Source organism: Lolium perenne, chromosome 3 (genome assembly GCF_019359855.2).
Source record: "Lolium perenne isolate Kyuss_39 chromosome 3, Kyuss_2.0, whole genome shotgun sequence".
Taxonomy (NCBI): Eukaryota; Viridiplantae; Streptophyta; class Magnoliopsida; order Poales; family Poaceae; genus Lolium; species Lolium perenne.
The window spans coordinates 8,832,583-8,847,983 of record NC_067246.2 but is presented as its reverse complement, the minus strand read 5'-3'; the positions used below and the strand labels follow the sequence as shown (position 1 = coordinate 8,847,983).

Genomic DNA, 15,401 nt, shown 5'->3' with positions numbered 1-15,401 from the left:
CGGTATGAAGACATCTTCGGGCTCTTCCACATGCACTGGCTATACCGAAACTTGGTCTTCCTGGTATCGCACAACATGGCGCACGATATCGCCATGGAGAACACACTGCACATCGCTATCATGGACCCCTTCTACATGACTCCAGCTACCACCCAGAATGAACATGCGTTTCTTACGAACTATATCATGGATTTCTTGGTGTTAAATAAGGATAAGCAATGCTTTGTCATACCATATTTCCGCGAGTAAGTATTTGGTTACTAAAGTACCCTCTGTTACATTTTTTCGTGAGTTTCCTTAATAGCTGAGGATGATGGTTTATTTCCAACTGTTTTGCGCAGACTCAAGTACTGCACCCTCATCCTCTTTCACCCGTATTATTCCCAGGTCATTTATTTGGACTCCGGGACTGATAAGCGGAAAGACTGCACCGACGTTAGGTCTACACTTGATAAAGCCCTCAACGGCTTCATAGCCGAGGTTGTCATCGACAAACTCAAGCATGGGAAGAAAGTTAAAGGTTGCTATGTGTCCAACCACATAACCAATTTCCCCTGCCTCAAGCAATCGATGGATGACAATGGGATGGAGGCCTGGTTTGCCATCCTACAGATGAGGGAGATTGTAAGGGATGGCCAGCTGGTCTTCAGAAGAGGTGCGTGAACATGTCTGACACCACCGATGCAAACGTGAGAGCTGACTTCCGTGCCATCCAGCGGACCATTAGCACAATACTCTGGAGGGATGTCCTCAATAGTGGTGGCTTGTTCCACTATGGTGCCGTACTGAGCAATAGCGAGATCGAAGGCCGCTTAGAAGATGCATGTGATGAGAGAACATTCAACACGCTCGAGGGCGTCCGTCCCTTCCCGCCGAGGAAGACTTGAGTCAAAAACTTTTGTCTCCTGCAAATGTTAGTCATAAAATTACTTAAGTATTTTTCATGTTTTTTCCTTGCACACCTATATGTTATATATCTCTCTATGAATGTACTAACAACATACATTTCTTTGTTGTGTGTGTGTTTGCATAGATGACGTACTATGTCGTGTACCACGGCAGGGCTCCCGGAATCTACGAGGACTGGGAAGACTGTAGTAGGCAGGTCCACCGTTTCAGCGGCAACAGTTGCAAGGGGTACACCACTTTGGAGGAGGCGGAAACTCGATACGCCAACTTTCAAGCGCGAGAGAGGAGGGAGATGTGGAGGATCCCCTTCGTCGTGACGATTCTTGCCGCCACCGCCTCTCTAGTCTACTATGTCATTGTTGTTTACCTAGGTCGACTGAACTTATATGTATTTGTGTAATATGTGCTACTTCGAGTCCCGGAAGTTTGAACCGTATGGTCGACTAGCTACTATCTACACTTGTGTTATTGATGCATGCATGCATGTTATGAACATTTGGGTACTTTCTAATGATGTGTATCATTGCTAATGATGTGTATCTTGCTAATGATGTGTATCTTGCTGTCATTCTGGTATTTGCCTGTATATTCTGTGTATATGCTGTGAATTCTGGTGTATATATTGTGTAATTCGAGATTTTCATTTTGGCTCCTGTTAATATTACCCCTGGCGAATTTTTACATTTACCCCTGGTGAGCGAGTAAGCGCCAGCGAGATAGCTCTCCTTACCCCCGGTGAATTGGCTATGCACCGGCAGTAACGTGTACTGCTGGCGAATTTCGCAAGGCGCCGGCGGTAAGGGCCAGTTACCACCGGCGATTCAGAAGACGCCGGCGATAAGTGCTTACCACCGGCGAGGTGGTCGCCGGCGAATACGAAGGCGCCGGCAGTAGGCCTATCTGGTGCGCCGGCGGTAAGCGATTTTCTAATAGTGGATGGGAACAAAAATGAGGAGCAGGCAAGCCCCGTCCAAAAGAAAGTGCTACGAATAGCTGACTTTCCAAAGCCATATACGTGTAACCTATGTCTGATATAGCAAGTCAGGACCAGTTCACATGATCGGGGCCCATATGGATCTGTAATCCGTACAGGATCCATGTTTCCGTGCTCGAGTCGATTAGCAAGCCTGGACTGCTCCCCGAATCGAACCCAGCTGAAATTCGTTTCTAGCAAGGAGACGGAGCCGAAGTCTAGTTGTGTATTATTATGCCGGCGTTATATAATGCAGTACAAAGGGCCAAAAGCACAGCAACAAACAATCCATCTGTCTATACGTGGTTGTTTCTCTCGGCCAAGAGCAGGCCAGCAGCGAATCGCGTCGGCAGCCTGCGTGCGTGAAGTGGCGTACCATGGATGAATCAATGGAGCGGCCGTGTCCTGAACTTCCAGTGGACGTCCTAGCCCTGATCTTCGCCCGTGTCTTCTACCCCGCCGACCGCACTCGCTTCCAAGCCGTGTCCCGTTCCTGGCGCTCGGCCGCTCGTCCTCCTCCGCGGCAGCTGCCATGGATCATGCATCCGGCTGGTGGGTTCTTGAACCCCTCCGACCGTATTCTGCGCCACCTCGTCTCCTTCCCCGAGACTGCAAGCTGCTCTACCAACGACAGTGCCCTTATTCATCGATGCTTTTCCTCCTTCCCCGAGAACATGAGGTGCATTGGATCTACCGACGGCTGGATCGCCGTCGACTGCCAGGACGTGAAGAACAAGCACAAGTGCACGTACCTCTTGCACAACGAGTTTTCTGGCACGACATTGTCGCTCCCCGAGCTAGACGCTGCCATCGGCCATGTTTTTGAGCTTTTCGAGATCCGCAAGGTGCTCATGCGATCGACCCCGGATGACATCATCGCTCTTATGACCAACCACTATAGCTGCCACATCATCTTAACCCGTCGTGGGAACACTGGTGGAAAAAGGGGCTTTGGTCGCGGTTGGCAACTGCCATTAGTCGCGGTGGCGCAACCGCGACCAAAGTAGCGCGACTAAAGGCCCCCCCCCTTTAGTCGCGGTTCCTTACGAACCGCGACTAAAGGCCCGTCCACGTGGGCCGCATGGCGGCGCGAAGCGGAGGACCTTTAGTCGCGGTTCTTCTGGCTAACCGCGACTAAAGGCCTCCGCAGGGTTTAGGGTTTAGCCCCCCCTCCCCCTAAATCTGGTTTCTTTTTAATTTGTATTATTTTATTTCTTTTGGGTTTTAATTTTGAAGGAGTATCACATATTCTACGGTACTACATACATGCATATGAATGTACAATTTCAAACAAATTTGAAATTAGAACCAAAAAGAATTCAAGAGGAATATACAATATATATTCAATATCGGATAACCATATACAATATATATTCAATATTGGATGACCATATTCAATTTTGAACAAGTTAGTTACAAATTCTGGTGCATATAAAGTTCTACGTCATCGTAATAGTGTTCTCCTCTAGGATCGATGACTTCCCTCGCCAACCATCCAGCTAGTTCCTCTTGAAGTGGTCGGAAGCGAGCTTCTGGACTAAGCGTCTTCCGGAGGTTATTCCTCAGGATGTTGTTCTCACACTTCTGGTCCCGCTCATTGCAGTATCTCCGGATCCTCTCACAAACATAGTATCCACATAGATTGGTCCCGGTGGCTGAATATCCCCGATCGTCCGCACTGCCATTTTAAAATGTAGCTCTTTTTGAATTCACCGACCTTGGTATCTACGAACCGTCTCCAAACCCTACGAGGCAAAGAAAATTAAATAAACAAGAGAGTTATTAATTAGTTACTTGATATTAGGAAATGATGAACGAAATAGGCCGATCGATATAGAGCGCAAATGAATGAAAATAATTACTTTTGCATCATTTTTCTCATGTCGGCCCAAAGCGCCGGATCCATATTCAGAGAGTCGTGGACGAGAACTGAGGAGGTCTGAACTTGAATTACCATAAGAATCCGAGTGGAACTCATGCGGACACGATACATGCACAATCATGCATAACTCATCGATTAGCCACATACCATGCATGGAGTAAACAAAAGAGAATGTGCTCAAGACAGAAACACTCACCCAAAATGGTAAGGAAATAGAATATCACTTTTCTGCTTGCTGTTTTCTAATAAACCGCCACAGTCATCCTCCACGTCGGCGGGGTGGTGTTCTAACACATGTGAATTAACGATGTGTGGGTCAATGAACCCAACATCATGGATGTTCCTTATTCGCATTTCCCGCTTCTTCATTCTGCATAATATATAGCGTACACAACAAGATAGTTAGGACAATATATATATATATATATAGTGCAGGCCGGCAATGAACGAGATGGGGTAGAAATTAATAAATCACTTACAGAACGTAGCAACTGATGATAGATTTGTCGAGGTCGCGCAGATTGAACAGCTGGAACAATTCACTCAGAGGAATTTGTACCCAGTAATGTTTGAAGTGATGCTCATATTTAACTTCCGCATAGATATAGTCTTTGGCGTTTTTATGTTTTATGTAACCCTTGTACCAATTTAGCAGACCTTTCATTTGTCGAGGTAGATCCTCTTCCTGCGCAGGCTCGATGAGAGGGCCATTCTTCACATATGTAAATACTACGTCCTTCATTGGCGCCTCATCAAGGCCTAACAGTGCACGAAGAGTGATACCTAACTCGGCCGCTTGTTCTCTGGCACTCGTTACAGTCAATCCATGTGCTGCCGCAGCTGCTATGATATCGGGGGCATCCGGACCGGCGGCTTGCACTATGAGCGGGGCGATCGATTGTTTACTTTGTTCCCCGAGCTGGGCAACTTCTTTCCCCCTTTCTAATTTTTTCTCGGCCTCGTCCTCCAAGGCTTTCTTCTCCGCCAACTCTTTGTTCCTCTTGAACTCGAGTGCTTGCCTACGAAGTTCACGTAAATAGTCGTCAGGCAGATTCTTCGCGGCTTGGGACGGTGTGTTCAAAAATGACATAGCCCACTTCTTTTGCTCATCAGAAAATACTGGCTTGGGCTCGCCCTCTCTTTTCTTCTTGCACTCCTCCTTCCATTTCTCATGCTGAGCAGCCACGGCCGCTGCATTTTCCTCGACACTAAGTTCCCAAGGCCTCGGGATGAGAGGCTTCAGTGATGGCTCTGGTATCTTTGTTTTCTTAGGTACATAAGGGTCCGGGTTAATAACCCAGACTGCTTCGCTTCTTCGCCGGAGGTGGATTGGGGCGGTACCGGTGTCGATCACCCGCCGGACGAGGACTGGGGGGCGGCGTCGGCTGACGTGAATGAGGTGTATTAGGTGAAGCACCACCGCCACCGTCACCGCCACCGCCACCGTCACCGCCACCGCCACCGCCACCGTCACCGCCACCGCCACCACCACCACCGTACGGGGGTGGACTTGTTGGCGCCTCGCCTTGAAACTTGATAAACTTCTTCTGCCATAGAATGAACTGGCGCTTGACATCTCCAAGTCTTTTCACCCCTTCAGGTGTAGCAATGTCAATGTCCAGGTCCTCAAACCCTTGGACTATCTCCTCCACCGTCACACGAGCATAGCCATCTTGAATGGGGTTGTTGTGGTGGAGTGCTCCAGTGGTAAAGCACTGCCGATGGCTACCTTCATGGACATGTTCCCGATAGGATAATACTGAGATGACATGCTTTCATCTCCTTTATATCGTCCACGGGGTAGCGAGGAGGCTCCGGTGCAGTAATTTCGACCACCGAGGCTCCGGTGCGATAATTTCTATCGTCGGTGCACCAGCCGGTGAGGCCTCCGTGGAAGCCACGCTGCTTCTTCTCCGCTGCTGGCTTCCGAGATCCATTGGATGATCTTCAGCATCTTGCGCCCGAGCTGCATCTCTTTCGGCGACTAGTACACTCACGGTTTTCTTCATCACATCCATTTCCGTTACCAACTTCGCCACAACATCGCATCCCGATCCATCTTTCTCTTACGGCTTCGTAACCGTACGGGTCATCGTGCTGGGAACCCTACTTTCCACGGAATGGGCCCCATGCCTCGTATACGTCCTCCGTGTTCGGGATTCCCGAGGGCTTTTGTCGGGCGTCGTTCTCTCTGTTGAACCTGATCCTCCCCTCTTGAGCCTCCTCATTGCCTCAATAAGCTTTTTGGTGGGTGTAATTATTTTGCCCTGGTAAACACACTCCCTGTCTCCGGGTTCAGCGATCCCCCATGCCCGTACCACCAGCTTTTGGCCCTTGGGTCCCATCCCTCCGTACCTGGACGGATTCCTCGCGCCCTCAGCTCGTTCTCCATCTTCTCCCACTTAGGCTGCCAAAAGCGATACCCTCCTGGCCCCATTTTATGATTGTACTCCTTCTTGGCCGCATTTTCCTTATTTTTTTCGATAGTTCAAGGAACTGCTCCGATTTCTTTTGCTTCACAAATTCTGGCCAATCATGTTGCAGTTTCTCATATTGTCCTTTGAAATCCGGAGTCTTGCCCTGGTTGACAAAGTCATGGGCTAGATTTTGCTTGTATTTCCGGAATGCGTTGGCCATCCTAGAAAGAGCGAACTGTTTGACTAGCTTGCGCCTCTTCTTGTTTTCCGCAATCTTGTTACCCTCCTCATCGTATTTGCGGTATTCGGAGGTAGAACGAAATGTTCCATAAGCTTGTTGAAGCAATCTTTTTTTTCTCTCTTATCGACAAAAGTGAAACCAACACGTGCCTTCTTTGGCTCATTCCACTCCTGGCGGGTGATCGAGACGTTGTCTCTAACAACGGCTCCGCATTGGCTGACAAACTTGGTGGCGTTCTTGCTGGGCTCCAGCGGCCTGCCGGTTGCTTCGTCGACAACATCGATGGTGCATGTTTCTCCTGGTTTCATCGTCTTGGTTGCGCCACGCTTTGACGACGTACTCGATTTTTTCGACGATCCGGCCGAGGGCTAAAATAAGAAAGAGAGTCGCGCGCGTTAGTACACACACATTTATTCAAATCAGTTAGTTTGTATCACCAGACGCTCAATATGTATATATATATACCTCGGCGCCGGAGGTGGTTGCTACTTCCAATTGAAGATCGTCGTTTATCGACGTTTCTTCGGCATCATCTGCTTGCTGACGGCGCCCTTCATCTTCACACTCAAGGTTCAGATAAGAAGAGATATCATCTTCTTCTTCTCCGGTCGGCACATATGGAATATCGCCTTTTATGATGCCGAACATATGGTCTTCAGCGTCCGGATCATAGTTGTCCAGAATCGGGTCAGCTCTATCGTCCGCCATATGTCGATCTGAAAACATGTAGTAAAAACAAATTAATTGTGTATATGCATTATCACATCTCTTCTACATATAATTAAACAGAGAGGGCGACGAGCGGGAGGCGAGAGGGGGGACGCGTGTTATATGCGGACGATCGACCTCGCAATGACCGCGTGGCGGTGGCGAAAGGGCGCGGCGGTGGCGGTGCCGACGACACATAACCCTCGCCGCCCCCTCTCGATCCCAAAAAAAACACCGCGCGTATACGGAGGGGGCGACGAGCGCTGCCGGCCCCCTCCGTATACGCGCGGTGGTAGCTGGTCACCGCGGAAGCGCGTTCCCATGCCGAGGTGGGCGCCGTCGGTGGGGAAGGAGGACGTACGGGGAAGAAAAGTCGACGAGCACGGGATTTTTCATAAATTTGACTTAGTTAAAATTTAGTTCTTTTTACACAATTTTTTTTAAGTCAAATTGTAGTTCTTCTTTTACACAAACTTTAAACTTAAATTTTACACTATTTTTAAGTTGCAATATACTTAAAACTATTTTTCATTTAAAGTTACAATATTTTTAAGTTGAATAAAAATTTGAAGTTACAAATTACTTAAAACTATTTTTCATTTAAGTTACAATTTGTAAGTTACAAATTTTGAAGTTTTAATTTTTAAGTACTATTTTTTGTTAAGTATTTTTTTGTTAAGTACTTAGTTACAAATTAAAAAAAAACAAAAAAAAAAAGTGGGACGGCTAGGCGCCCCTGGCCCTTTCTCTCTCTCCTCACTCTCTCGTTCTCTCCGTTCTCTGCACACACACGGCTGGCGGCGCGGCGAGGGCACACGGCCGGCGGCGGCGATCGAGACGGCGGCACGGCGCGGCGGCGGCGATTCGAGACGAGTCCTTACGCTCTCTCGTCGTCTCGGGCGGCGGCGATCTCTGTGGCGGCGGCGGGCGCGCGGCAGCCGGCTGCGCGCGCGCGGCGACGACGAGGAGCGCGCGGCGGCGACGAGGATCGAGCGCGGCGACGGTCGGCGACGACGAGGATCGAGGACGGCGGGCGATGGTCGGCGGGCAGCCTGGCGGCGGAGAAGATCGAGCGCGGCGAGCGACGAGAGCGGGCGAGGAAGAAGAACTGTTGCGCCCGCGGGGCGGCGCGGGTATTTAAAGGGAGGCGATTTAGTGGCGGGTGGGTTGGCCCACCGCGACTAAATCCCATTTTTTGGCCCTTTTTTGGGTTGCCGCGGAAATGAGCTTTAGTCGCGGTTGGCCAGGCCAACCGCGACTAAAGGCCTATTTCGAAATTTTTCCTATTTGTAAATGTTATAAATACAAAATAATATATCAACAAATTTAGAAAAATAAAACTAATTCATTTCTAAATGTGAAAAATATAAATAATATATCAACAAATTTAGAAAAACAAAACTAATTCATTTCTAAATGTGAAAAATACAAAATAATATATCAACAAATTTAGAAAAATAAAACTAATTCATTTCTAAATGTGAAAAATACAAATAATATATCAAAAAAATTAGAAAAATAAAACTAATTCATTTAAAAATCTTAAAAATACAAATAATATATCAAAAAATTCAGAAAAATAAAACTAATTCATTTCTAAATGTGAAAAATACAAATAATATATCAAAAAAATTAGAAAAATAAAACTAATTCATTTAAAAATCTTAAAAATACAAATAATATATCAAAAAATTTCAGAAAAATAAAACTAATTCAAATAAAACTAATTCTTTTCAATATGTTAAAAATACAAATAATATATCAAAAAATTAAGAAAAATAAAACTAATTCAATTCAAAATGTTTAAAATACATATAATATATCAAAAAATTCATAAAAATAAAACTAATTCAATTCAAAATCTTAAAAATACAAATAATATATCAAAAAATTCATAAAAATAAAACTAATTCAATTCAAAATCTTAAAAATACAAATAATATATCAAAAAATTCAGAAAAATAAAACTAATTCAATTTAAAATTTTAAAAATACAAATTATCAAAAATTCATAAAAATAAAACTAATTCAATTCAAAAGTTCGTTGGCCCCTCTTCCCGCCTCTTTCCGCCGACCCCTCTTCCCTCCTCGTCTTCCCGCCATTTCTTCCCCGTCTTCCCGCCTCTTTCTTCCCGCCAATTGTTTCCCGCCAATTTCTTAGGCCTCTTTCTTCCCGCCAATTTTTTCCCGCCAATTTCTTCCCGCCACTTTCTCCCGCCTCTTTCTTCCCGCCTCCTGTCTTCCCGCTCCCATTTTTCCCGCCATTTGTCACTACATATAGGTAGCCCGCCTTGGCCAGCATCACATCTCTACAATCTCTCATCACTCTCTCATGGCTTCCACCGCACCCACTCTAACCTACCAGCAGGTGGAGGAGCTTTGCGCCTCGAACTACCCTTGCCCTCCGGGCTACCGCGCGTCTCGCCGGCCGGGAGCCTAAGCGCCGGCGGCGTGCCGGTCCCTCCCGTCCCTCGTGTGCTTTGCGCGCCGAGGCGGCCATCACGAACCACTACTACCTCGACCTCACGCCGGAGCAGGTGATGAATCCCCGCCGGCATCCCGATAACCAGCATACTTGGGACGCCTTCTTCATCAATCGGCGTGAGAGGGCGCTCGCCAGTATGAGGAGGACGGTCCGCCTCACGGAAACTTCCACGAGGCCGGCCGTCGGCTATGGTGGTACGGCCGAACTCTGCAGAGCGTCATGGACTACATCACGGCCGGCGATATCCCCGCCTGCGCTACCCTCGATTCGAGCCACGAGCGCCGCCCGACGACAGCGACGACGGCGACGGCACGACGCCGGCAACTTAGAAGGCGACGACTACCGGTACAACGGCGGCGGCTATGAAGACTACGAGTATGCATATTATACGCCTAGGCGGGAGTATGACTAAATCACTCCAAATTTCATGTATGCGGGAGTATGACTTAGTCACTCCAAATTTCCTATATGCGGGAGTATGACTTAGTCACTCCAAATTTCATGTATGCGGGAGTATGACTTAGTCACTCCAAATTTCCTATATGCAGGAGTATGACTTAGTCACTCCAAATTTCATGTATGCAGGAGTATGACTTAGTCACTCCAAATTTCATGTATCATCAGTGCTATCTCGAGTCAATTGAATCATTCGAAAATGGACACCAAACACATCACGGGTAATATAATTCACATGATTCATTCAACAAAGTTTGGTACAATAAATTATTACACATCATTTCTTCCCTTGTGTCCCCGCTGCTTACGATTGTGCCGTATCCATGGAGCATCCTCATCATTTAACTTAATGCTTGGGTCGGTGTTCACTTTGAAGGGCGGAATTTCAGCAAACATATTATAATCTTTCGACATGTCTGTCTTGTCCTCCACTCCCACGATGTTTCTTTTCCACTGAAAGAACAATGTGGCGCTTTGAATCATCGCATGATGTACCGATCGTTTTCTTATCTTTCCGTTTCCTCGGTTTGCTACTCATGTCCTTCACATAGAAAACCTGAGCGACATCTTTCGCTAGGACGAATGGTTCGTCAAGGTAACCAAGATTGTTGAAATCCACCATTGTCATTCCGTATTGCTGGTCCACCTTTACCCCACCTCTGTTAGCTTGAACCATTTGCACGGAACAAAGGGACCCTAAAGGAGGGTCCATAGTCAAGTTCCCATATCTCCTCTATGTAACCATAATATGTGACCTTTTGCCCATTCTCGGTTGCTGCATCAAAGCGGACACCACTGTTTTGGTTGGTGCTCTTTTTATCTTGGGCGATCGTGTAAAATGTATTCCCATTTATCTAGAAGTACCCTTGGAAAGTCGTTATAGTCGAAGATGGTGTCTTGGCCAACATGTACAGCTGATCTACAACCTTATTGTCACTCATTAAATGTTTTCTCAACCAAGCCGAAAGTCTCCATGTGGGCCTTCCTAATCCAGGATTCGGGCTTCCCAGGGTTGTCCGAGCGTAAAATATTCTTGTGTTTCTCAAAGTACGGAGACACCAAGCTGGAATTGCTCGAAGCTTGTGTGGTGTGCTTCGATCGAGAGAATGGCCGTCCATACATATCATTGATTTCCTTCCGATCGTGCCTTTTCCACTTAGTCTCCCCTCGTGCCGCGATTGAGGAAGACCAATCGGCTTAAGGTCGGGAACAAAGTCAACACAAAACTCAATTACCTCCTCATTTCCATAGCCCTTGGCGATGCTTCCTTCGGCCTAGCACGGTTACGAACATATTTCTTTAATACTCCCATGAACCTCTCGAAGGGGAACATATTGTGTAGAAATACGGGACCGAGAATGGAAATCTCATCGACTAGGTGAACCAGGAGGTGCGTCATAATATTGAAGAAGGATGGCGGGAACACCAACTCGAAAGCGACAAGACATTGGATCACATCGTTACGTAACCGTGGTAGAACTTCTGGATTGATTACCTTCTCGAGAGATTGCATTGAGGAATGCACATAGCTTCACAATGGCTACTCGAACATTTTCCGGCAGGAGCCCCTCAAAGCAATCGGAAGCAATTGCGTCATAATCACGTGGCGGTCGTGAGACTTCAGGTTTTGGAACTTTTTCTCCGCCATGTTAATTATTCCCTTTATATTGGACGAGAATCCTGACGGGACCTTCATCTTGCTCGAGGCATTCAAAAAGATGACCTTCTCTTCTTTGGTCGAGCGTAGCTGGCACGACCTTGAAACCGTTCCGGATGCCGGTCATCGTGGTCTTTCAAACTTTGCTGGTCTGCGTGCTTCCTTTGTATCATTTGACTTCCCATACACGCCCAAGAAGCTTAGGATGTTCACGCAAATATTCTTCGTAACGTGCATCACGTCGATTGCAGAGCGGACTTCTAGGACTTTCCAATATTCTAGCTCCCGAATATATATTTCTTCTTCCACATGGCTACGTGCCGTCGGCTCCCTTCGGAACCGATTGTCCGCCAGACCCTTTCCAAAGATGACTTTCAAACCCTTGACCATATCAAATACCTCGGCACCGGTGTGTTCCGCAGGCTTCGCCGGTGATCTGCCTTGCCGTTGTAATGCTTGCCTTTCTTTCTTCTTGGATGACCTTTCGGAAGAAATCGACGATGCCCAAGGTACACGTTCTTCTTACAATTTGGCAAATGTACACTTTCGGTCTCATGTAAGCGGTGCGTGCATGCATTGTATCCCTTATTTGACAGTCCCGAAAGGTTACTAAGAGCAGGCCAATCGTTGATGGTTACGAAAAGCAACGCTCGTAGGTCAAATTCCTCTTCTTTGTGCTCATCCCACACACGGACACCAGGTCTGCCCCACAGCTGTAAAAGTTCATCAACTAATGGCCTTAGGTACACATCGATATCGTTGCCGGGTTGCTTCGGACCTTGGATGAGCACGGCATCATAATGAACTTCCGCTTCATGCACAACCAAGGAGGAAGGTTGTAGATGCATAGAGTCACGGGCCGTGTACTATGGCTGGAGCTCTGCTCGCCAAAAGGATTCATGCCATCCGTACTTAGACCAAATCTTATGTTCCTTGCGTCACCTGCAAAATCTTTGAACTCTCTGTCGATCTTTCTCCATTGCGTTGCATCCGCGGGGTGTCTCAACTCCCGTCCGACTTACGGTCCTCTTTGTGCCATCGCAACAACTTGGCATGCTCTTTGTTCCTGAACAGACGTTTCAACCGTGGTATTATAGGAGCATACCACATCACCTTGGCGGGAACCCTCTTCCTGGGTTTCTGGCCCTCAACATCGTCACCAGGGTCATCGCCTCTGATCTTATAACGCAATGCAGTGCATACCGGCATTCATTCAAATTCTCGTATTCACCGCGGTAGAGGATGCGATCGTTGATGCATGCATGTATCTTCGTAACCTCTAAACCTAGAGGGCGGACAACCTTCTTTGCTTCGTACGTAGTGGCGGGCAACTCGTTATTCTTTGGAAACATATTCTTCAACATTTTCAGCAAGTTTTCAAATGCCGAGTCAGCTACACCTGCCTGTGCCTTCCATCTCGACAAATCCAGTGTGCAGCCCAGCTTTTTCAGACCATCATCGCATCCGGTACAGCGCCTTCTGTGATCCTCTAACATGCGATCCAAATTCTCCCTCTCTTTTTCAGTTTCGCAGCGTCTCCGTGCATCAGCAATGGTCCGACCAAGATCATCAACGGGATCATCATCACGTGCCTCTTCTTCACCTTCCCCTTCACCTTCCCCTTCACCTTCAGCATCCTCCATGAAAGTATCACCGAAATGAGCAAGATAGCTTTCATCGATGAAATCATCCCCTTCTTCATCTTCTTCCATTATAACCCCTCTTTCTCCATGCTTGGTCCAACAATTATAGCTTGGCATGAAACCGTGCCGAAGCAGGTGCATGTGAACATCTCTTGAGGAAGAGTAACCATTCCGATTCTTACATTTAACACATGGACAGATAACAAAACCCCCCTGCTTGTTCGCATTAGCCACTACGAGGAAATCTTTCAAACCCGCACTGAACTCGCCGGAGAGTCGGTTACCGTACATCCATTGTCGATTCATCTGCATTATTATAATATAAAATATATAATTAACCATCATGCATTTGTTAAACTAACTAGCTACAAACAATATAAATTAAACAATGAACTACACACACATGCACATTTTATCAACGACACATCAAAGGTTCAAGTTGCTAACCGCGATCGAGGAGGAAAAAATAAATGAGAAAGCTCAAGTGTGGCTCCAACACTTCATATCATGTTTGTTTCATGCTCTTGGGGCATTTCATCAAACACCTTATGTGCATAAGAGGAACCAAAAGCAAACCTAACACCCACTTGTGAAGCTTGTGAAGAGAATGGCACCAAATGGCTAAGTGTTGGCTGCTGGATGGGTATATATAGGGGAGGGGCTTTAGTCCCGGTTGGCCTGGCCAACCGCGACTAAAGGCCTTCGGGCACCTTTAGTCGCGGTTGGCCTGGCCAACCGCGACTAAAGACCCCCACGTGCACCGGCTGGCCACCGAGCGCCCTGGGCCCAGGCCTTTGGTCGCGGTTCGCCTCCCGAACCGCGACTAAAGGTACCATTAGTCGCGGTTCCTGCAGCATCGCGACTTATGGGGCTCACCCGAAGCCTGTTTTTCCACCAGTGGAAGGGTGTGTGGTTTCCCAAGCAGCATGCAGATCCCCTTATCAATATCATCGATGTCGCATTCCTTGGAGACAGGCTCTACGGGATCACCCTTGACGAGGATCTTGTCTACCTTGACATTGCCTCTGATGATAACGATGTGCCCATTGTTACCGGTGGCAAGTGTGTCATCGGGGATTTTGGTGTGTGGAGCGAGGAGGAAGACTATGATGATGACATTGTTGATGATGATGATGATGATGATGATGATGATGAGGAGGAGGAGGAGGAGGATGAAGACAACAACGATGATGATGATGATGTTCTTGCTGCTCCAAATGGTGATAATGATCACGACGAAGATGATGATACCAGTGATTGTGAGGGTGAGTACAAGAACCATGAGGATGACGACGACGACGAGAGTGAGAATGACCAATACAAATATGACTTGACGAAGATGACCGAAGACGATAGTACTCATGGAGCGGTCAAAAGTATGGATGATGACATCAATATCATGTGGTACTTGATCGAGTCACGTGGAAAGCTGCTCATGGTGAGGCGACAAGTGATAGAGTTGGCTGACCCTGACGAGGAGCTTGAGTTTACTCACAAGGTAGAGATTTTCGAGGCCAACATGAACTCGGCCAAGTGGGAGCCAGTGAAGGGTGGTCTAGGCGGCCAGGCACTTTTCATCAGCAGACCGTTCTGCAAGTCCGTCTCTGCTGCTTGCAGCAAGGAGATACAAGAGGATGTTGTTTATTTCATTGACACTGATGATGTATTTGATATGAGATCCAAGACTATAAGCCCCCCGAGGGAGATCCAAGACTACTGGTGGACACTGAGGAACTGCCACACAAAGGAGCTAACCTGGGTCTTTCCCTCAGAGCTAGTGGCTTAGTAATAATAGTAGCAGCTTTTATTATATATATATTAATTATGATCACTAGTCATCAACCCGTGCATCCGCACGTGCTTACATTTATATGATTGACATTGTTAGTTTGGGATGACTATTGGATTTTCTGTCTTTGAAGGTTTAAAACTTTGCACTCTTCCTCTAACGCGCAGACTTAATGATAAGTTGGGAAGGGATAGATATTCCATAATTATTTTGCTCAACCCTTTACTAATGGGCTTAGACT

At 47.0% G+C, this 15,401-nt stretch overlaps 1 protein-coding gene across 1 annotated transcript; it reads left to right on the top strand.

Annotated features, from left to right (window-relative positions):
- Positions 1-2,259: 2,259 nt before the first annotated feature.
- On the top strand, positions 2,260-15,157 carry LOC139837783 (uncharacterized). Its single transcript, XM_071827052.1, has 3 exons — positions 2,260-2,727; positions 14,270-14,453; positions 14,613-15,157. Exons 1-3 carry the CDS (start codon positions 2,260-2,262, stop codon positions 15,155-15,157), a joined length of 1,197 nt encoding a protein of 398 aa, XP_071683153.1.
- Positions 15,158-15,401: the final 244 nt, after the last annotated feature.

Coding starts and splice junctions, on each gene's coding strand:
- LOC139837783 (XM_071827052.1), top strand. CDS start 2,260: ATGGATGAATCAATGGAGCGGCCGTGTCCTGAACTTCCAGTGGACGTC. Junction 2,728..14,269: donor AGCTTTTCGAGATCCGCAAG/GTGCTCATGCGA, acceptor TTTTTCCACCAG/TGGAAGGGTGTGTGGTTTCC. Junction 14,454..14,612: donor GTGTGTCATCGGGGATTTTG/GTGTGTGGAGCG, acceptor ATCACGACGAAG/ATGATGATACCAGTGATTGT.